The sequence below is a fragment of the Cygnus atratus genome, chromosome 1, assembly GCF_013377495.2.
Source record: "Cygnus atratus isolate AKBS03 ecotype Queensland, Australia chromosome 1, CAtr_DNAZoo_HiC_assembly, whole genome shotgun sequence".
Classification (NCBI taxonomy): domain Eukaryota; kingdom Metazoa; phylum Chordata; class Aves; order Anseriformes; family Anatidae; genus Cygnus; species Cygnus atratus.
Genome location: NC_066362.1, coordinates 68,802,650 through 68,824,783, shown reverse-complemented (window position 1 = coordinate 68,824,783; position 22,134 = coordinate 68,802,650). Strand labels below are relative to the sequence as shown.

General features: G+C 40.8%; 1 protein-coding gene across 7 annotated transcripts in view; it reads right to left on the bottom strand.

Annotated features, from left to right (window-relative positions):
- The window catches only part of PLEKHA5 (pleckstrin homology domain containing A5), a 168,207-nt gene extending 146,746 nt beyond the window's left edge, over positions 1-21,461 (bottom strand). For 3 of the 7 annotated variants that reach the window (XR_004779300.1, XM_050710483.1, XM_050710471.1), the window contains exons 1-3: positions 21,198-21,334; positions 21,005-21,081; positions 18,437-18,494 (exon numbers count right to left, since the gene is read on the bottom strand). Coding sequence is in view for 6 of the 7 variants with exons in the window: in XM_050710483.1 (XP_050566440.1) it covers positions 18,437-18,494; positions 21,005-21,081; positions 21,198-21,295 (233 nt within the window). In the remaining variant the exon portion in view is untranslated. Of the gene's footprint in view, positions 1-16,504; positions 16,595-18,436; positions 18,495-21,004; positions 21,082-21,197 lie in introns of those variants that run through there. The other 4 variants (XM_035550794.1, XM_035550796.2, XM_035550797.1 and 1 more) reach the window with 3 other exon arrangements.
- Positions 21,462-22,134: the final 673 nt, after the last annotated feature.

Genomic DNA, 22,134 nt, shown 5'->3' with positions numbered 1-22,134 from the left:
AAACCAATAAAACTTAATCTAAACATCAATAAAATATTTTCTTACATCCTGAGGGCAAGGGATTCTGTCAATTCATAAGCCTAACATCACACAGGTGTCAATTAAATTTTAGAAAGTAGTGCTGCTTTTCATATAGAAAATCTTGATAAAATAGAGCTAGAAATCCTCATATAAAAAAGGTCAGTTAGAAACAGTGACTTAATGACAAAAAAAGCACACAATACACACCCCTAAGAATCAGAAAGACATACCTCCTTTTTCCATTCCAAGTAAAATGATTTAAACAAATGTTTCCCTGAAAGGCCTAGGATTCTTCCAGCATTGCCAGGAGATTGCAGCAACTGGGAATAAACTGAAACAGCCCTTGCTTCTCACACTCTCATCGCATACGACCGGGCAGCCCTGCTCACGCAGAGGATATATAGATGCTCTGCTTCCACCTCCCTGCCACTGCAGTGGGAACGCCGCACATCGAGGGGCAAGTTCCCACAGCTGTCTGGGAACACCAGTAAGGCAACAAAATGCTACATGTGCATGTGCTTTTTTTTGGTTTGTAAATACATGCAGAGCTTCCTTTCTAAGACTGCAGCAATATTTGCTCTATGAAAAGACATTTCTCCTAGATTTACTTCAACAAAAGGGAAATAAAAGATTCAATTAAGATTTTGGCTCAAAAGGAAATAGAAAGAAAAGAAAGAAATCTTACATGGCTTTGTAGAAAGACATACCTAAAATTCTAGGACCTAGTGGCTCCATAGGCTGAAGTGATAAAATAGCATCTATTACCTGCAGATTGCCAGTGTAGATGTCCAAATCACACCAGGGAACAAGAACACCACTATTATTTAGCTGCTTCTGGGAAACGAGACTCAGCTTAACTTTAGTACCCACTTCACAAAATCTGTGCTGCTATCCACAACAATTGGGATTTGCATGGAAATCTGAAAGAGTCTTAAAGAACATGGGGCTTATTCTCTCCTTCAGCCAGTATATTCTTGATCACTCAATATTCAACACAGTACATTTAAAGTGGGAGGGCAATTTTCTTCCTAGTACCTTAAATAAGAAGCCGATCACAATTTGCACATTTTTACACTGGTTTATTTTAATTTTTTTTAAAAGAAAGTTATTTCAATTTCCAAATCATTACCTAAAGAACAAACACTACAAGTCAGCTAAAAAAAAATCACAACTCTTGAACTCTTTTTTTTGATTATTGTTTTACTTTGGGAAAATAAAGTCTCATTCCCCAAGCAAATGCAAAGAAAGAGAAATTCAGTTAAGTAATCATAACTAACAACAATCATATGAAGTGGAAAAAAATCATTACTATAAGTTCTCTACAGAATATCATAACAAACAGCAATTTTTATTTATTTTTTAAATGCTGAACTACTTATACGCAGTGAACAAGAAAATACTTTCATTGACTTCTAACTTCATATTCCTTCAACTATTAATCTTGTACCAAAATAAAAACCTTTAATTTATGTTTGTACCAAAAGACCTCCTACAAGCTAAAGGTTAAGTTTGATTAGATTAAAAAAAATTCTTCAAAAGGGAGAACTGAGGAATGTGAAATATTTAACATGAACCACATCATCTGCCTCAAAATAGGTTATAAAGATGCACAGACTTTTGAAGAGTTCATACTACTCAGTTCTATCTACTGCCCAGACTGGTCGTATCTTGAAAACGCATCCATTTCCTTTAAGCTCAAGAAAACAGTAATCATATGTAAATTCCTGCGTAGCTTCATATAAGGTATTAATATAGTCTCAGCAGCTAAGGAGGGAATGAAACCAATCCTATTTCTGAGTGCAGAAGGACAAAGCAATCTTCCTTGTATTTTTTTCCCCTAAGAAAAGCACTTACTCTGAAGAAATGGGTCCATTCAGCAGCATGCTGCCTCTCCCCATTCAGCTCCCTACTTATTTACTAGCATAGAATCATAGAATCGTTAAAGTTGGAAAAGACCTCCAAGATCATCTGGTCCAACCATCCCCCAACCACCAATACCACCTACTAGAACAATCCACAAAGTATTTGAATCACTCAAAAGGTTGGCATACATCAGTAGCGGTAAGCAACAAATATTCTGATACTATTATCTTTTGGGGACATTTATCTCCTCAACTTTGTTGATCAGTATTAACCGAGTCATTACTGTGCTACCAGGTGAATCATAGAAGCATAAAGTAATTAACACTAGAAGACAAGTACAACCAATTGCTTAAGAGAAAATCACAGCTTCAAAAATTGTTCCAGAATCACATGCAATGTTTATATTACACCTTAAGCAATTAAATATGTATTTATTAATTATCTAAGTATAGTTTACAGACTAATAATGGCCTAGCATAACTGCCAGTGGCCCCAAAAGCACCAAAGAGAAAAATGAACATATACAGAAATAGCTCAAAGCAATATCACCAGAGAATCTAGAACAAACATTTCCATGACATTCTGTGCAGCATAAAACACGGTCAAAAGCATGAAAGCTAAGCTTCTTTGAAAAATGAAGAAACATGAACGGTGGTTTTGGATGCAATTTAAAAAAGTAAAGCATTTAAACACATAGAAATCTAAGTTGCTAAGTTACGGAAATGTATTATGAAAAGTTGTGGGGAGCTGGGGATCAGCCTCTTCTTGCAGATAACCAATGACAGGACTAGACGGAATGGCCTCAAGTCGCACCAGGGGAGGTTCAGGTTGGAAATTAACCTAATTTCTAAGAAATTTATCCTAGACGTTTCTTAGAACAGGTTGCCCAGGGAGGTGGTGTGGTCACCGTTCCTGGGGATGTTCAAGGAAAGGTTGGACCTGGTGCTTAGGGACACAGTTTTGTGGGCGACATTGGTGGGAGGGTGATAGTTGGACCAGATGATCTCGGAGGTCTTTTCCAACCTTAATGATTCTATGATTTTTCTCCTTTCACATTTCTTTTATTCAAGTGCTAAGTATCATTATTTGAAATTAAGTCAAGCAACCTTTTTTTCTTTTACCATTTCAATACATAACTCAGAATGCAACCAGGAAAATAGCACAACTTATCTCTAAAAATTGGCTCTTGATTATTTTTGCCTTACAAGGATCCCTCTTAGAAAAGTACACGTTTCAGTTTAGAACAATGATAATTAATGCCTGTGGGAATAAAGCAAACTATTTTTTCCACAGCAATATAATTTCCTGTAGCTTTAGTTTTTAACATGATAGTATTTCAGTAGTTGCTCAGATACAGTATTTTACTGTCTACAGTATGATCGTGATTTGAAACATTTAGCTATTTTCAGTTTAATTCCCCCCTCCCCAACTAAAAAAAGTTAGTCTTAGTCATAAAAAAGAAAAAGAATTTACCAATAAGCTACACTTACTTGTAAGGATGCTAACCATTCCCTGTAACTTTGGATTAAACTATTAAAATGACAAAACCAAACAGATGCAACTTGTAACAGCACCTGGACTATACACGTTGACTCGCAGCCACCCTTTTCTTGGTTTGTCTTGCAGTAGCACTCATTTCCAGAGCTCCAAGAAGTTCATGCCCCCTGACTAGGAAGTGTAACATCAAACTTGTGTAATAAGGGGCATAGCTGAATTGATTAAATCCAGATAGTAGAGCTGACATTACCTTGCAGAGAGACACCATTACAGAGGTTACACTCCAACATCTAGTGTTAGACCCAGGGTACATTTAAGAGACAAAGTCTGTATGCGGTGCAAGCTACATAGCCTATAAACCTCCTCAGCTGTTTTTTTTTCCTTCAGGAACAGTAATAAGCAGTGTTTTAACAGGCATGCAGCTGGCCAATAGACAAACTCAACCAATTTTGAGAGAGTAGTACTACATCATTGCCTACTAAAATGAAAAAAAGTGTCAGCACTTTTTAAAAAAAGTTTTAATGATGTACAAGAAATGTATCCGTTTAATCATACTCATGAGGAAGATTCATTAAATACTTCAAAAGAAACTCCTAAAAAAGGTCAACATTCTATTTTATAGAAAAAACACCTGCATTCCCTTGTAGACTTCATAGCTAGCAGCACTGGATCTGTCCCAAAATAAATTCAGGGGTTACACAACTAGACTGAATTGAAAAGCACTGATGCAACAGTGAATTGAAGGGATGCAGCATCATTCACTCAGGCAGTTCCAGAAGCCAAAGCAGAGTCAATCCATATGGTGAAGTTATGCTTGTATTAGTATTTACAACATCCTTATTCCCCAGCTCTAAGACTTAAGATTCACATATTCCACTGCTGCCGCAAAACACAAAACCAAACAAACCTCACAAACCTCACAGTGTAGTGGGTTTACATGGCAAGGTTTTGGTAGCAGGGGCCATAGGGGTGGCTTCTGTGAGAAGAATCTAGAAGCTGCCCCATGTTTAGTAAGGGCCCCACTGCTGACCAGAGCTGAGCCAATAAGTGATACTGTTTTGCGCCTCTGTGAGGCCATATTTAAGACAGGGAAAAAAAAATGCTGTGCCACACAGCAGCTGGGAGAGTGAGGGGAGTGAGGAACAGCCTTGCAGGCGCCAACGGCAGTGAAGAAGGAGGGGGAGAGGTGCTCCAGGTGCCGGAGCAGAAGTCCCCTGCGGCCTGTGGTGAGGACCATGGTGGAGCAGGCTGTCCCCCTGCAGCCCATGGAGTACCACGGTGGAGCAGGGTTCCATGCTGCAGCCTGTGGAGGAGACCACGGTGGAGCAGGTGGACCTGCACTGACAGAGACTGCGGCCTGTGGAGGACCACTGCCGGAGCAGATTCCAGGCCAGACCTGTAGCCCATGGAGAGGAGACCACGCAGGAGCAGGTGACCTGGCAGGAGCTGCTGCCCGTGGGGGACCCAGGTTGGAGCAGTTCACTCCTGAGGGATGGACCCCATGGTACGGACCCATATCTGGAGCAGTTCTTGAAGAGCTGCTGCCTGTGGGAACCCCACGCCGGATCAGTTCAGCAAGGACAGAATCCTGTGGGAGGGACCCCACAGCACAGGGGAAGAGAGTGACCGAGAAGGAGCAGTGGAGAAGAAGCGCTATAGACTGACCATAACCCCCATTCCCCCGTTCCCCTGCACCACCTGGGGGGAGGAGGTGGAAGAGGGTGGATGGGGGGGAAGGTGCTTTTGGTTTCTTTCCTTTGTTTCTCACTTCTCTAGCTTGTTAGTAATAGGCAATAAATCTTACTAACTCCCTATGCTGAGTCTGTTTTGCCCGTCACGACAATTACTGTGTGATCTCCTCGTCCTTATCTCAACCCTTGAGCCCTTTTCATCATATTTTCTCCCCGTTCCTCTTTGAGGAGGGAGAGTGAGAGAGCGGTTGTGATGGAGCTCGTCCGCTCACCCAAGTAAAACCACCACACACAGCTAGTCACATACCAGACTTTTTAATTCTGCAGATTAAATTCCTGTTATTATCATCAAACTGAAATTAGAAATGACTATTAAATCATTTAAAACAAAAACATTCTTTTTATTTACCTAACAATTAAAAAAAAAAGAGAAAGGACAGGAGCAGCTAGTCTATCTGTTCTGTGACTTCACAGTCATTAACCTGAAATTTTACTTGAACATTTCTAAGAGTTGCCCTAGCAGTATACAGGTAGTTTTGCTTTTTATTTTTAGAGAGAGATGGCACTTAAAGTTGATCTTCAAATAAATAACTTCTTAAAGTATACTAAAAATGCTATTCAATAGCACAAAACTATGTATTAATGAAACCACTCAAGAAATGTATTTGTTCCATTCTTCAAAGATGGCTTTACACTCCATTATGCATTTATTCTTGCTTCAGAATGAGCCATTTCATAATGTATTAATCTGAACTTAACATTATTTTACTTCCAAGACAGCCACAAATGTTTTCCCTTTCAAAGCGTTTTATTCTCAGCTCAGCGCTGTACTTTTTCACCAATACCCCCAACAATCAATTTCAATATACACTTTAATCCACCAAGAAAATCAAAGCACAGCATTCAATAATCAAATATTTCTTCATCTCATTGTCATGAAAGCCTCCCACACAAAACCACAGACATGTTGGTAAAACTTTACCAGGAACATTACAGAACCACTGTAAAGCAGTTTGGAGTTATCTAATGACCACAAAACTATTTATCTCCTCACTAAACCAAAACAGCTTCAATACAAGGAAAGCAAAAATTCCCCAACTGTAAATCATAGTTTTCTGTTGTCGTTTCACAGTGGCGTTAGCACCATACCTTAGAGACCTGGAAATAAAATGAAGAACGAATCTATCTCGTCATGGTCCGGCCAAAAGAATACATCAAAGAACAACTGAATCCCTAACTTGTCCATTAACATCCACAGAACAGATGGAACTTACTTTGTTCTGGTTTGATCAATTAGACAGATTCCTTTGCCAAGACTAATAGCAGCCAATCCTTCACAGACAACAGCTGAAAAGACAAATAAGCCCAAAGCAGGCCAACCTAGCGCTGCAAAGCACAAAAACTCCAGTTCAGTTGTTAATCTATACTTCCACTGCTTGTGAAACTGGAAGGGCTGTACCGAGTCCTTGGCAGCACATACAAGCAAGTAATTCAAAGTACCACATGACCAATTACAGAGCATCACTGATCTAAAGGAAACACACAGCACACTTCTCCCTGAAAGGAATGGCTGAAAAGGGGTCTGAAATGGGCAGGTTTGTATGAAGTACAGGAGAAACTCATAAAAAGCAGTTTGATTTCGCCCTGCTATGTGAGCAAGCTTATCACTGCCTTCTCTCCCCACCACTCTTGTCTGGGGAGAAAGGGAGGAAGGAAGGGAGGGGAAACATGGAAGAAAACGAATGGGCTGAAGATGTTCTTTGCTATCAGAAGTACATGAGTTCAACACAAATATCACTGGTTTAGACACGATGCAGGCAAGCATGTACACACATACACCAGCCCCTCTGGGTTACAATCTCACAGCTCGATTACTCAGTATATTTCTGCATATAGAGGGAGAATTTTAAATGCATTTGTCAATCACCATGATACTGAGTTGCATCCAGCACTCTGTTTTGCTTTCAGTTTAGGAAAAAAAGTAAGCTTAATTAAAGTAACAAAAAAGTTATCTGGAAATCAATTACATTTTGAAGTCTTGACTTTAAAGTCAATTAAAGACTTGACTTCCCAATATTTAACATCTATCCTAAGTGGATCCTAATTTTGCCTGAATAGCAAAAGATCCTACAGGGTTCATTTCAGGCTGCAGGCATTTGATACTGAACTGACCTCACAGTTATTTACATTCCCCTTAAGAAAATTTGGCATGCAGTCCAACTGGGGAAGATCACATCTAACACTACTTGAGCTACCAGTGCTAGAAGCAAGCAAAAAAGCAGTAGGGTGAATGATAAGGACACATATGTAAGAAAAAAAACAGAAGGTACAAGAGAAAGAGAAGGTCACACAGCAGGAAAGTAAGAGTTGGAGAGACAAGAGCTGGAGACATTTGCCTTTTCTTTTTTATTTCAACTGAAAGTAAGGAAACAAATTGGAAGACTTGATATATTTGCTCAAAACAAATTAACAGCTGCCAACTACAGCTTTGTCTGCGCTGCATTTGATTTCCTGTTGTGGTTGCCATACCTATGTCAAAATTTAGACAGGAAGAAGAAACAAAAACAGAAATTTGTGCTCTTATACTCTGCTTTTGACCATTTCCACTATGGGAATTAGACACCTGCTGAATTCAGCAGCCAAGTCAAATCCTCCTAAGATCACCCTCCCCCTCCATTCATTACAAGCCCTGATTTATGTTCCTACTGCTGCAAATAAATTAGATATAAATTTAAGAGACAGTCAACAAATCCTACCCATGTTTTCCTTCGAAGTACTTATCCTATCTTTAAGCAAGTGAAAAATTGTGTTTGTTCTTCACAGATTCACTCTGCCAGCTATATAATCTCCTATATAAAAGGCCTGCTGAAATTATACAATGCAGATGCAGATTCTGAATCAACTTCAGATGAATTTCTTGACCTCCTTGAAAAATTCGATAAAAACCTTAAACCATCATAATTTCTCAAATAGCCCTATTTCCAATTGCACAAGGCAATCTCTAAACAAAGTAATAAAATAAACAGAGGAGTTCTTGGAAAAGTTAACATTGATTAAAACACTCATCTAAAATGACAGTACCTTCCATGCTCCTTAGAAGTTTGGGGAGATTTGAATGCTCTCCTGCTTTAACAACTTACAAATATCACCACTGAAAGTCAAAAAAAAAAAAGCAAACAAACAACTCAACTATAGAACAAAGACTGCAAAAGACTTGTTTAAAACCAGGATCCCAATAATTGCAACTCCTGAGGTGCTGCGTCTCTCAGTATCCCAAGTTTAAATCACCCAGCACTGTGAAACACAACAAACCCCACCTACAATAATAGGACATTACTGATTAAATCAACAGTCTTACTACGGCTGTCTCACTTCACATAGTTCTTTCCAGTCTGCAAAAGTGCAAGATTTCCACATAACTTACATATTTAGGCTGCAAAGTGTTCCGAAGCAGAATGCATCTAAACAGAAGATTATAATGAAGATGATAAAGCAGTGGCATTTGAACCAACTGCTGAATTTGATAGTACTTTTTGTTGTTTGAAACCACAAAGAGAGCGATCTGAGGCAAGAGTGATCCCGAATTTCTTGCTCGGCAGGTTTGGCACTCTCACCTGAAGTGAGACAAAACCCACAACAGAGTGAGTTCTGATATGGAGCATATTAGAAAATCTCTTTCGTGTTTTGCTTAGGATATGAGAATAAAGAGAACTTCAGGAAAAGATTCAGATTTTTTTTTTGACGTCTAGAAATCTTTTCATAAATTAACACTGAAGAAAGCAAAAATGTTCCATGTAAGAAATTTCAGGTGGGGGTCTTTCAAAGAGGAGTAAAGAACAACATGCCCTGTGAAGTATATACCAGTACTGGCAATGACAGGGCCCAAAGGAGACTGTTTCATTTCATTTATAATTAAACAGAAGTCACTTTACCCTTAATACTGGGTATCACTCATAAATAATTCCAAGACTTCACCTTTTTTGCTGTTTAGTATGTACCGTGCATGTGTACTCATCTGGATAACTGAGCACTTTTTTTTTTTTTTTTTGGGGGGGGGGGGTCAGTTTTAAGAGCACAACATTTTTTAACATTATTTGTTGAAAACACTGGAGGGAAAAGTTTTAATCTGGGAAAGTTTTTATCTCAATTTCCAGAAGTAATTTTCATTTAGCAATTTCATTAGACAAGAGCTGCAGAAAGAGAAATACAGGGCTCAGTATAAAATGGAATAAAAGTTAAACCTCCTCCTCCAGCATCGTAACCACATTTCTCAGTCTGCTTCCTTCTAGCCTCAGCATCTCAATCTCACTAGAAGGCAAAGCTTAAGTGGCATTGCCACTTGTAATATTGTCAGCTCGGTTTTACCTCAGGTTGAGCAAAAGGAGCGACAGAAGTAGAAGGCAGCATAGATCAGAAAGCATCGGCGTCTCTATGTTCATCAGCCCGGTGTAGTCACTAGGCATGTTCCTATAAACAGGTATGAAACCCTAAATCAGCGTTCCTCCCCACCACTTTTTTTAACTGACTAAATACTACTAACAGATTACCAAGAGTCCCAGTGGTGAGTGTAACTACTTAGGTTCCAAACTCTTCCAATTTACTGTAGAACAATTTTAATAATACCACTGACCTGAACAAGGAAAACTTTAGTGACTTCAACTCATGAAATCTAGTGTTATCAGAGTTTTAGGTGCTCAATTCAGCCAACTAATAATATCGGCTCAAAGGTCAAATGCTGTTAAATCTGTAGATATAATAAAGATAAAGCTTTCAACTTTTACTAGTTGATACGTTAATTACAAAAAAAGAAGTAATATTTCTGTGTTTTATCAACTGAAAGCATTTCAATGTTTCACATCAGCCAAACAACTGATACCCCCATCAAGAAAACAGAAAGCCTACCATAAGGGAGATTTTAAGATCAAAAGAGATCTTAAGAATTTCTAGTGAGCTTTAACTTGCATTTTTATTCAGATTAAAATTACTTGTTAAAATAAACGTTTGATGTTGTGACATTGTTTAAAAACATGGTTCTGTCTGTAATTTTTTTTTCCATCTTCCATATCAAAGAGGAGGTTTCAGCTAAGAAGTTTTAAATATATCTAGATGATTCTGTGCATGGAAAACTACAAAATAAAGTAGCCTTACAAAATGGTGTGGGCAATATACTAAAAACACACACACTCACCAAAACACAACAGTCTTGGTCACCTTTACTCTCTCCATCAAGAAACCACGTCATCCTTTTGGACATACAATCAGATTAAAGGTTTTTTGACTCCTGAATACGGATTTGAGAACACCGCTTGTTTATTCTTATTACTCCTATTTCAAGCACAGCTTTCTGGCTCTCTCATAAACCAGGTGCACAGATAAACTTAAGATGTTATGTCATCTGTTTTTACACATCCTGAAAGATATTCTTGAGAATGGTAAACATTAGACATTGGTCAAAAGTTGCTTAGTCTCTTTAGGATTTAACACAAACAGTAAACAAAAAAAACCACCACCACCACCCACACCAAAATCTCAGAATTTTTCTAAGAGCACAATTCAAATAAAAGTGTCAAAAGCTGTATTTTTCACAGAATATATACAGTTTCATTAGTCCTACTTAGTGAATAGTAAAGAAGTTTCCACAAAATGCTGGAATTGAGGGATGGCAAAGATGGCACCTTAAACCAAAAGATTCACTGAATACTTCCCTTTGAAACACCTTTGCTTACAAGGACCCCTTTTACCTGGTCTGACACACTGAAATGTTTTCAGGTAATAAAACACAAAATCAGGTCAGTTTCTACAAAACACAGATTGTAATAGACTTTAGAAGAGAAAACACAGGAAGCTAATTTTAAAGGATAGGCTGCTTGCTAATATACTTTTCCTTACTTACAGAAATAACTGTTCTTACTAAGTCACCATGGAGAAAACCATGAAGAATCAAGTTTCTGAAGTGTCCTGAATACGCAGGGTTTTTTGTTTTTAAAATCGTTTACATAAAGCTCTATGATCATTGCAGGCCACACAGGCATTCAAAACACTGTCTAAAAACCTTTTTCCACTTCACAGATATCAAAGTGTTCAGCTCCAGTTTTATATCTCCAGAGCATAAAGACACAACATCACAAACAACTATTTCAGCAGACCTTTGAAATCTCCCTGGCCTATCCAGAACTGGGAAGCAGGAGTCTCTCCCATATGGTTTTATGGGGTGCCTGTGCTATCAGGTCCCCACTCTGGAACTTCTGCTTCTGAAGGTGGCTACTGATGCAACTTCTTCCTCCCAACCTCACCGTCAGAGAACACCTCCCCTTCAGCCAAATGCAAGAGCAACTGAAGAGAACAGAGGAAAAGTGCTATCTTCCATACTAAGAAAGAAGGCAAGGGAAGGAGGAGAAAGAAGGGGCAAGTGTTTAAATTTAGGTATTTACTTACTGAAACACGGAAAAAACACACATATAGCTCCACGCTGGCAGAAATTCCAGCAGTCAGAGCTGAGGAGCTTTGCTTCTAGCCAGTGTCTGTCTCGAGCTTCACAGTAGCTTTCTCCCTCTCTCACACGCGCACAGAAGCATACTGAAGATCAGTCTGAACTGCCAAGCCAAAGTGTATCTCAGGTTTAATGAAAGTGTAATTCATTATAATAAGAGCCAGCATAACATAAACATATGCAGGAAAAACAGGCTTAGCACAGCACCACAACAGATGCTAGTTTTGATCCAGTAGGACAGAACACTCACAGACCACAGAGGGGGAAAAAAGTGCACAATTCCTTTAAGTAAAAGCCAAACATTATGTGCACTGGGTAACATTTGGACCTGTAGAAGTTATACAAAAAAAAAAAAAAAAAAACTACAGCAAAGAATACCTCCCAAACTTTGCCAGTAGAGATCTATCTGCCTGCCAGCTCAGCCATTTTTGGAAGCAGCCCTCATCTCAAGGTACTGCAGGCCATGGGTACTGAGATGGGGAAAAGAAAAAGAATCTGTACAACACTGATGGAATAAGGAAGAGGAAATACTGATGGGCCCCGAAGTACTTGGGGGGAGGGGGTCAATACATCACTGTATTTATGAAATAACACAGCTACAACTGCCACCTACGTGAGAGCTATGATCAGACAGCATTTCATTTGCTTTTCACCAGCCTTCAGACACTGTAGACACCAAGAAATGAGAGACCACAGAAGAACTCACTTCACAGTAATAACATATTAAAGCATGTATCAGCTTTATCTGCTATTAACTCAATAACCAATTAAGACCAAAGTTAGAAAAGAAGTATTACCGCTTCCAAAACCCACAATCTAAAACCACTTAAGTTAACTTACTAGTGTGCAAGTTATCAAAACGCCTGACCGCCTTCAGTGTCAACATTTCTTGTTGAAATCAGTGTATTTCAATATTCCATGTGACAACCTCTATACAGGTTTTTTTTTTGTATCTTTGAATTTTCCATTAATTCTCACATACATTTAAAATGTTGGTAATAAAAAGGCAGTAAGTTCTCTATGGTTTCAAGTCTATTTTAGTAAAATTAAAGCATTCAAGGTATTACCCAATTTAGAAACACACTTCATGAAAGAGACAGCTCAAAATGTCAACCACAAGATGTCACACTCAAAAAAGACTTTGTAACCACAATAATTCTTAACTTTCACATTTTATATTCTACCTGCCAGACTAACTTTGAAACAGCTTCATAAACAAGGTGTAATAGTCCCCGTCAGACCCACACACGAGTCTGACAGCATGTTTTTGCAGGATGCACTTTTGCCACCCTCCCCTCTGGGAGAAATCCCATCAAGTTTGCTCCTAGGAAATTAACTCCCACCCCTGTTCCTTTTGCTGACTTTTCAGTGCTGCCAGCCCCTTCTGCCTGCTGTAGTCTCCACTCCTCCCCTTTCTCCAACTAGTCCCACCTTCTCAGCTTTCTCCTTTAGTACACCACATTCTCTACCTTCACCCTCCTCTTCCTGACACGTCCCCCTCTAATCTGCTTTTTGGATGCAGTCCTCTCTCTCCTCCTCTGACCCACGCCCATTTCTTCTCATGTCAAGAACCCTTCCACCTCCACTCCCCATTTCTACGCTGCACCCACTCCACGGTCTCCTTTCCCTTGTGCTGCTGCAGCCCTATTGCAAAGCTAGCCCCTTTCACAACTCCCCCGCAGCAAGATTCCCAGATAAATGTCCTTTTTGTTTTCTCCTACCTCCTCAGATTTTTTATTTTTCCCTACAAAGCAAGAGTGTGTGCTTCCCCCAGGGCTCCCAGGAACACCACCTCATCCTTCCCATGGGGAGACCTGCAGCAGTAGCTTTAACACAGCGAGAAGCATTTCACTGAGTGGCAGCACTGTGAAGCAAAATGCTCCCCACACGAAGTATTTTTGGTTTTTGAAACATTTCAGTTTTGGATCTTGAAACATAAAGAAGTAAATGTTAAAATAGAAAGCAAGTTTGCAGGCACTCCTAAGCTCTCATTTTCTGAGCAGCCTTTCCTACCGAAGGCAGCAGGCAAGGTTTGTTTTGCTGTAATGTTACGTGGCAGTTCACCCATTTACCCATTATTCGATCCACAGGTCTCACCATGAAAGAAGAAGAACTAATGAAGGCCAACAATAAACTTCAGCCTTTCCTAAATTTTACTAACATAAATGTTAGAGGTAACCAGAAAAGAACTAAATTCCTAGGAGGAATGCCATTATTCTTTCTGTTGGAGAAAAACAATCTGTTCTTATCTTTTTTCAAATCCTATTTTCCCCCTCAAGAAAGAACTTCCCAGAAAACCTGACTAGTTGTTTGATTTTTCTGGAGAGCTGAATGGGAGAGGATCTTTAGAATGCATGTAACAGACAAAGGTTCAAACAAAAGCTGAATTCTTAATTAGCATGGGTTTATTTTAGTAAACAACAGAACCTTAAGACTGAAAAGATCTCATCTCATTTAACTGCCTAATGGATTTTTCTTACCTTCCCAATTTTCAAGCCACTTGCCAACTTTATTGATGAAAGTTTCTATAAAAGCATGCAAAACCTCTACTTGGTAAAACAGTGAAATCACCTCAGCTTCAGCCTGGGTTTACCAATGCTTTGCTTCAGCAAGCAACATGCAAAAAACTTCTGGCAAACACAGGAAAAGGTAACCTTTACAAAACCCCAATATGCAGCTTTAACCTTCTTAATTCTTTGCATTCTTAAGTGCACTCACAATAGTGACTTCAGTCAGCCTTTGTATTGTCCAAAGAGTATTGGTGCTATAGCAGGGTTAAGAAATATGAAATTCTAACACCCAAACAGTGTAGATAAAAATACTTCTGGAGAAGCCAAATTAGATGCAAAATTCCTCAAATATCTTTCTCGGATTGATTTTTAAACAACTTGATTTTGCAAGTTAATAACCCAAATAACATAAACCTGGTTTAAAAGTCAATACAAAAATCCTAGCGTATGTTTAGAACTACTGAAGTGAAAAAAAGCAGAAAAATCAAGTAAATGTCTGAGCTTAATTAATCAGGTGGTTTTAACCAAAGACAAGAGTTTCTTAAACACATGCATACAAATACGTACATGCAAAGACATATTTATGTAATTTTGTAGTATTCTAAACCAGTACCTTTGTGCCTAATGGTGATGCAGTCAACACAAGTAACTAAAAACATCAGGTCTCAAATTCTCATTAATCTTAAGAGGTAAGAAGTCTGAAACCAGTGACCAAGCATGCCTTCTCTATTAAGAAGTACCATCCTGCGATTGTCATGTGGGTCCATTTCCTTATGCACTTATAAATCATGTAAGTAACTTAAACTTCCCATATCACTATCCAGATTAAGTCCGTTTTGGGGATAAAGCACTCAGCTTTCCAGAGCTCATAAGTGCTCAATGTGGTACGCATAAGTAAATAGTCCAATGGAGTATTCTAAGACAAAAGAAAATTCTGAACTTTTCAACATATAACGCCACCATTTCCAAATGGAGCTTTCCCCATACCTTTGTTTTACCTGATTTACACACACAATTTCATATTGAACCGACAACACATAATTAAAGATTACATTTCAATGTGTCAATTCTATAGTCACACAGCCCTCCACTCCAGGTAGAAGTTCAGTTATTAAAAGGAGCAAACATTTCAGAGAAGTTTAACGATAAAGTTCCCATTAAATGAAAGGCTATTGATGCACATTTCTAATATTAAGGAAAGAGATTTTCTCACTCCCAAGGAGTGAAACAATTAACAGTGTAACCAGATCTCATGAGAACATACACAATATATTATGCGACTATGCCTTTATTTTTTTAATCCAAATAACAGAGAATACCTTTTCTCATTTGCATTTAGAGGAGAGAGGTGGATGTGGGAGAAGGACACCATCATTATAAAGTAATACAATACTTCTATTAATCCAAAAAACTGCAGAAAACATTAGAGTCCTAGCTAGCATCAACTTACTAAAATAACCCTAGACAAAAAACAAAACCTCCTTATGTAGTGGTAACAACTCTGCATCTATCCCTGTTTCAGAATATATTTCCTTTTTAAAGCCAGAACAAATTCAATGTCATGGAAAAAAAAAAGTGTGCAAACCAGTCACCATTTAGTATCTACATATTACGAAAATGAAGGGGCACATCCCAAGAAAAAAATAAGGTGTCCTTTAAAAATAATCACATCTTGATGCAGTCTGTATCCTGAGTCATTTGTTTGAAATACCAGTCCCAGAAATGCTAAGATTTAGATGACGATTATCTCCCCGACATTATCCCAATTTGATTATACAGTGTTTACTACATCAAAGCCAGAAAAAGCACAGTAATAGATTCAGTGACACACCCACTTGGAACAGTGAAGACCTATTATTAAAGAACCCTAAGAATCATTTTCAAAAGTTTTTTACTTTCAAACACAGTCTAACATAAGATGTTACCATAAAGCAAGGTTGTTAAATATTTTTATTCAACCCACATATTTGAAGCTGAGGCTCAGAAGCCAGGTGAAATTATTTATGTGATCAGGAAACTCAACTATCCTTCTTGTATAACTCTCTTATTGGACACATTACAGAAATTCAGCAGCCAAGTTTCACATGGTTGAACACATCAGTAGAGTGTCATTAACGCTCATTCCCTCGTAACTCCACAACTCATACCAGAACACGAGACAATATGTTTCCTTCAGGCCTGACCCTGAGCAAGTTCTCAATATTTTTAGCTTTTGCATAGCTTTATTGTGCTGTGGTCTGCATAATAAGCATTGATACCTAGCAAATAAGTACATTCAAATAAGCAGGTTACAGTTAAAAATCCACAGGTGGGGATGCCTGTGTAGACAAGGTCATAACAACCTGTGCTGTTTCCCAGTTGTGTGGGCGCACCATGGTAGTTTAGACTCAGACAACTAGAATGATTATAATCAACACATCATCCAGAGTTACGCTGCATAAGACAGTGATTATAACGTTGTCACCCTGTCTACGTTACCTCTCACATCTTCTTTAGCACCAGTAGAGCTGAATGCTAGACAACTTTAAAAGGAGAAGCTATCATCAGGCAGAAGCCTAAACTCAGCCTGAAAACCTACACCTGTGGAGCAACGAACAGGTATTTAACCAAGGATGCCAAACTGGTCATACCATCCGAACCCTTCAGCAGACTTGACAGCACTATCCCTGCTGTCCTCCTACATCTATCAAATCAGAAGTGTTCGTGCAACACGTTTTCAAAAGATGTGGCACAAATTTTTAAATATAAACAGAGCTATTTAGCACTGGCTATCAGCAAAACGATCAGCTTAATGTATATCTTCACAGTTATGATAATGCCTTGAAAACGGGATCTCATAAGGACAAGAGTACACAAACAAGCTACCACTTGGTAAATTCATCCACAAGCACATCAGTCACTCTACAATAGCTGTCCGCACACTTTTTTTTTATTCAAAGAAAACCCCAGCTGCTATTTTCCAGTTACTATGGCTAATAAACTATTTGTAGGTTTATTCTACAATAGCTAGCTCAATCTGGAGGTATAGAAAAGTATTTTCTGTATTATATACATAAATGCAGCTATAATTTTCACTCTTCTATATTTAGCAATGTGAACAGAACACCAGAGGTGAGATTCTTAGCACATTCCTGTCCTCAGTCCCATGTAGTTCTTGCCATTTGTTATACTAGTGTAATGTAAGCTACAAGAAGGCAGAACAGAACAGTGAAACAAGTGTGTTGTCTAGTAACAAGGCCCCTTCTAGAGAGCCTGGCACCAGTTCTGGTCACATTTTTGGAGCACTGTCCTTTAGTATATTCTTTGGAATTTTGTTTAGCATTTAATCATAGATTTTCCTATCCGTATATAAAATAAACCATGCAACACTTGGATAAAGCCCATCTCACAATGTTTACAATGCTACTTACACAGAGAGCTATCTTTTGCCTTACACTAAGACACAGGCAAAATCCACCTGCACCCTAAAGCCTCTATGCCTATTGGTAATATTCATTTGCAAATGTTATCCCACTGATGACATCATTTGTTTAAAGATGACCAACTAAACAAACAGCACTGTGAGCAGAATTACTGAATGAATCAAGTAAGGCCTGCAACTTGTTAAATAACTGGTAAAAAAAAAAAAAGTCATATTAACTGGACAAGTATCCAGAAGTGCCACTTTAAAATTTCCCAGTTAAGGATGGTCTGACTATCTGGAGGGCAAGTGTTTGTAACAAGATCTGATCAAAATGACCTCTGGAGTCCTACAAAGCAGCTCTGTTTCCGTGCTCCTCTTTCAAAAAGATGATAAAGTAAGTCTACCACAACAGACACACTCTTCCAAGCATATTAAAATCCAAATAAAAGATACTGAAAACAAAGCAAGCAAACAAAGAAAATCAATACTAGAAGCAGAAACAGGACATCTGCAAAGAAAAGAGTCGCATTAAACATTCAGAGTGGCCTTAATGTAATTACTACAGAGTAGGGCTGAATCAAGCCTCTTCTCCCAATAGCAATATAAGATCTTGCCTTTCTGAAAGCATTTATGATGTGACAGTGCATACACACAAGTGTCAAATATGCAGAAAAACGCAAGGTCTTCTTGACTTGCACAGACATTTGTTACCAGTTGGTCACACTCATAGCAGAAATTTCATTTGAATACTTCAGCAACATTAAAAGCATTAACACAAAACCTCAAGAAATTGTTTTTATCTGTGCAGAATTTCTTTAACAAAGAATTTCATACACTGACAAGCTTGAACACTCCTTTTCGGTAACACGCAAATTTCATTTGGCATATGTGCAAGACTACAGCGACATTCAGACAAACTAATTAAAACTATAGTATTGTGACAGATAAACACTCAACTTACTTTACATAATATCTTGCACCTTCAAAAGTGTAAGCTTCCTCCCAACCTGTGGGTAAGTCTGGAAAACAAGTAGCAAAACATTGTAATTAACTTTTGAAATGATGCTAGCCATACTGGTCTAGTCCTTGACTAAGGTAGTTAAAATATTGCATCTTATTCCAGATTGTTGAAAGCTCTAGTCCTACAAACACGTATTTGTAAATTGACTCAAAATACTGCCTCTCAGTTTAAGTTCGGTAATCTAATACAAGCAATATGCAGAAAAATCTGATTTGGATTTCTCAAACGATAAAGGTTTAAGCGTGTCTTATGTAGCAATGTTTCTTCCTTTGCCCAGTAACTAGAACTCACTGTTGTCATGAGTTCTTTCTGCCTTGAACTTCAGTAGCATCAAATCACCTGACAGACAAAGATCTAAGCGAAATCAATTTACTGAGTTTGCGTTACATGCAAGTTGCAAGCATCTTAACAGGCATGGTATCAACTACACCACAGAGCTATTTTGTACTAGCATAATTCCACCACCAATGTGACTAACAAGTGTTCCTGCAGTGTTTACAACTCTATTCAATTTCACATGAGAATAATTTTCAACGCAAATCTAGTGGAGGAAGTGCGTACATCTTTTCCCTCTCTATCTCAGGAGTCAAGAGCCCAGACACAAAAGAAAGTATCTCTCTGGAAAAAACATCATCAACAACAACTACCAACCACTAATGGTCAACTTTTTTTTTAAACTAGTTGTTTCCTTATGCAATGGAAAATGTGAAGATGCCGAAGAATCACCTCTATGCAACTCTAGATGCATCACTACCATTAAAAGTGTGCTCCAGTTGTTAAAAGCAGTAATTGAAATGTATGGCTCACTGTCTGAATTATAAAAGCAACGATATATTTCCCAGGTTTAAAAAAAAATATTTAGTCTGGATCACATGACCTTTCCTGTTTGCTCATTTGCTCTGGCTGACTTTTTTTATTTCACCTCTGTCTTCTCTAGAAGAAATGAAAATCCAGGTGCCTTGATAGCGACACAAGGCAAAGTACATCAAACAGGAAGACTCTCTGGCAGAATGACTTATGGCTGCTAGAAGAACTTTGCAAAAAGAATACCTTTCCAGGGCTGAATACCTCCAGAAGTAAGGAGGACTTCACTTTAAAGGACAATGTTTTCCTCATCATCTAGTATGTATTTCACAGTATTATTTACTAAAAAGCTTCACAATAGTTTCCAGGAGAAATTTATTCACTCAAAAATCATCTCTTAAGAGAAGACATGTCTTGAACTTACTTTGACTAGGTTCCAAAACAACGGTCAGGACAAAACAAGATAAAAAACCCAGAACTAATCTGTTTGATTGTATCTACGCATAGAGAGACAAATTAACATACACATGAATGAGGAAAACACAGAAACTAGTTTGTTTTGCAGGTACTTCAGTATCTGATCTACAAATCATGGTCAGTATATCCAAGGTCATACCTCGCTATGTGTTCGGAAATAAGTTTAATTTACCTGATAATAACTCTCCTAGGTTACATACAGTACTCCAGATACTCAAAAGCAAGCTGCATTTCCCTTAGAAGGCACTTAATGGCCAAAATAAATGAGACACTTGGAGAATTAATGGTAAATCACCATCAGTCAACGGAGACACTGCTCGCAGTGTGAAGAAAAAAAAAGGGAATTAATACTTAGCTCATATTAATGGCCAACTAGCAGAGCACTTCACATACATCTGCCCCCATGCGTACTGCTGTAGATGAAAGCCAGTCTCTCAATTAATCTGAGTACTGGAAGTGGGGAAAAGAGGAGCCCGATAGCAATCAGCAATTCTATTTCCTGGCACTAAATGACTTCTCCCAAGCATCAGCCCCTCGCTGCAGGCTGAGCTGCAGAGTTCCTTCCACCAGCCAGAAGCCCCGGCTTTTCGAACTGCTCCCAACTCACGCAAGACTGCCCGCAGTTTTCGAAGGGGCTGTTTCCGATCTCCTGACACCTAAGCCCTAAGCAAACCCCAACAGCAAACAACCCGATAAGGCCCAACTGAGCGGCTGCTCGCAGACAAACAGCCGCCCATAGAGCTGCCCTCCACCACCTCCCAGCGGCACGGCTGGGCTCTGGGGCTCGGCAAGCCTTCCTCCTCCTCCTCCTCCTCCTACTTCTCCAGGAGGAGCAAGCGGCAGCAGCAGGACCGAGTTACCCATCCCTCGTGTCTCGATGCCTTACCTCCCCCCTGTCACTGGGAAACCACCCCCGCTCTCCGCGGGGACGGGAGCGGAGGGGGAAGGAGGGGAGGGCTTTGGGGGCGCTCAGCGCGCTCCTCGGGGGAGCCCCGCTGCTCCCTGGGGCTGAGCCGCCGGGCAGGGTGGGCAGCGCCCGGGGGTCCCCGGGGGTCCCCGCCCGGCAGCGGGAGGGCGGCGAGGAAACGCGGGGGGGACGCACGGGGCGGCGGCGGGGGGAAACCGCGGGGCACCGAGCCCCGGGAGCAGGGGCGGCCATGTCGGGGGAGGGCGGGGGGGGCTCCCCGCTGCTCCACCCCCCCCCCCCCGGCCCGGGCGGGGTCCTACCTGCGCTGCGGCGGTGCCCGGTGATCACGGCCTCTCCGGTGAGCGGGTGCAGCCAGGTCGTGCTCTTCGCCTCCTCGCTGCGGGGACGCACACACGGAGCGAGTCAGGAGAGCGCAGCACCCCCCGGCCCCGCTCCGTGCCCCCCTGGCCCCCGTCCCTCCCCCCGCTGCCGCCGTCCCCCCGCCCCGCTCACTTGATGAAGAAGACGCGGCCGCCCTGGCTGATCCCGTAACTCCAGCTGCCGGGCAGCGCCCGCAGCCGCTCCGCGCTCAGCTCCGCCGGGGCCGCCATGGCCGAGCCGCCGCCGCCGCCGCCAGCGCAGCCGGGGAGAGCCGGGCGGGGGAGCGGGAGGGGAGGGGAGGGGGGCGAGGGAAGGAGGAAGGGAGGGAGGGGAGGGGGCGCGCGGGCACGAGCGAGCGCGTCCCCGCCGCCGCCAACACCTTGGGGAGGGGGCGGGGGCAGCAGGAGGGGGCGGGGCGAGGCGGCAAGGCACGCCCCCGAGCGGGCACGCCCCGACCGCCGCGGGGGCGCGCAGCACCCCCGGACGTTGGGGCGGGGCAAGGGAAATGGCGGGGGGGGTTCGGGGGGCGGCCCACGGCGCGGCTGGCGAGGGGCCGAGGCAGGGGAAGGCGGTTGGGTGTTGGTGTTTGTCGGGGACAAGCCGAGTGTGCGTGCGTTTTAACTGAGCTAGGCAGGGCTTCGATTTAAGTTAAAAAAGAGAAATTAATAAAACTGTCGTGGTCGTGGTGTTTCTGAGGGGAGCTTGCGGTACAAAAACGTGTCCTAAAACGAGGAGGGCTGGGAAGCCTGAAGTGTTCCTGCTGACAACATTCCTGCGTCCGCGGAAACGTTTGAGATTCACAGCTGAGAGCTTCGCCCTCCTCTGTCTCCTGTTCTGAACAGTTAAGGAAAATTAAAATCTGACAGAACAAGTCGCCGAGTGGCTTGTTCCCCACCACACCTTGCGGTCAAAGCCCTAAAACCCAATTGTCCTGCACAAGACGCTCCAGCCCTGAAGAGCAGTGAACACATGGGCAGGCATTGTTATCTTAAAGTAACTGGATTTGAGATAAGAATGCCTCCCTGCCCAACGTTACCAGTCACCGCTGACGGCACCTGAGATTTACAGA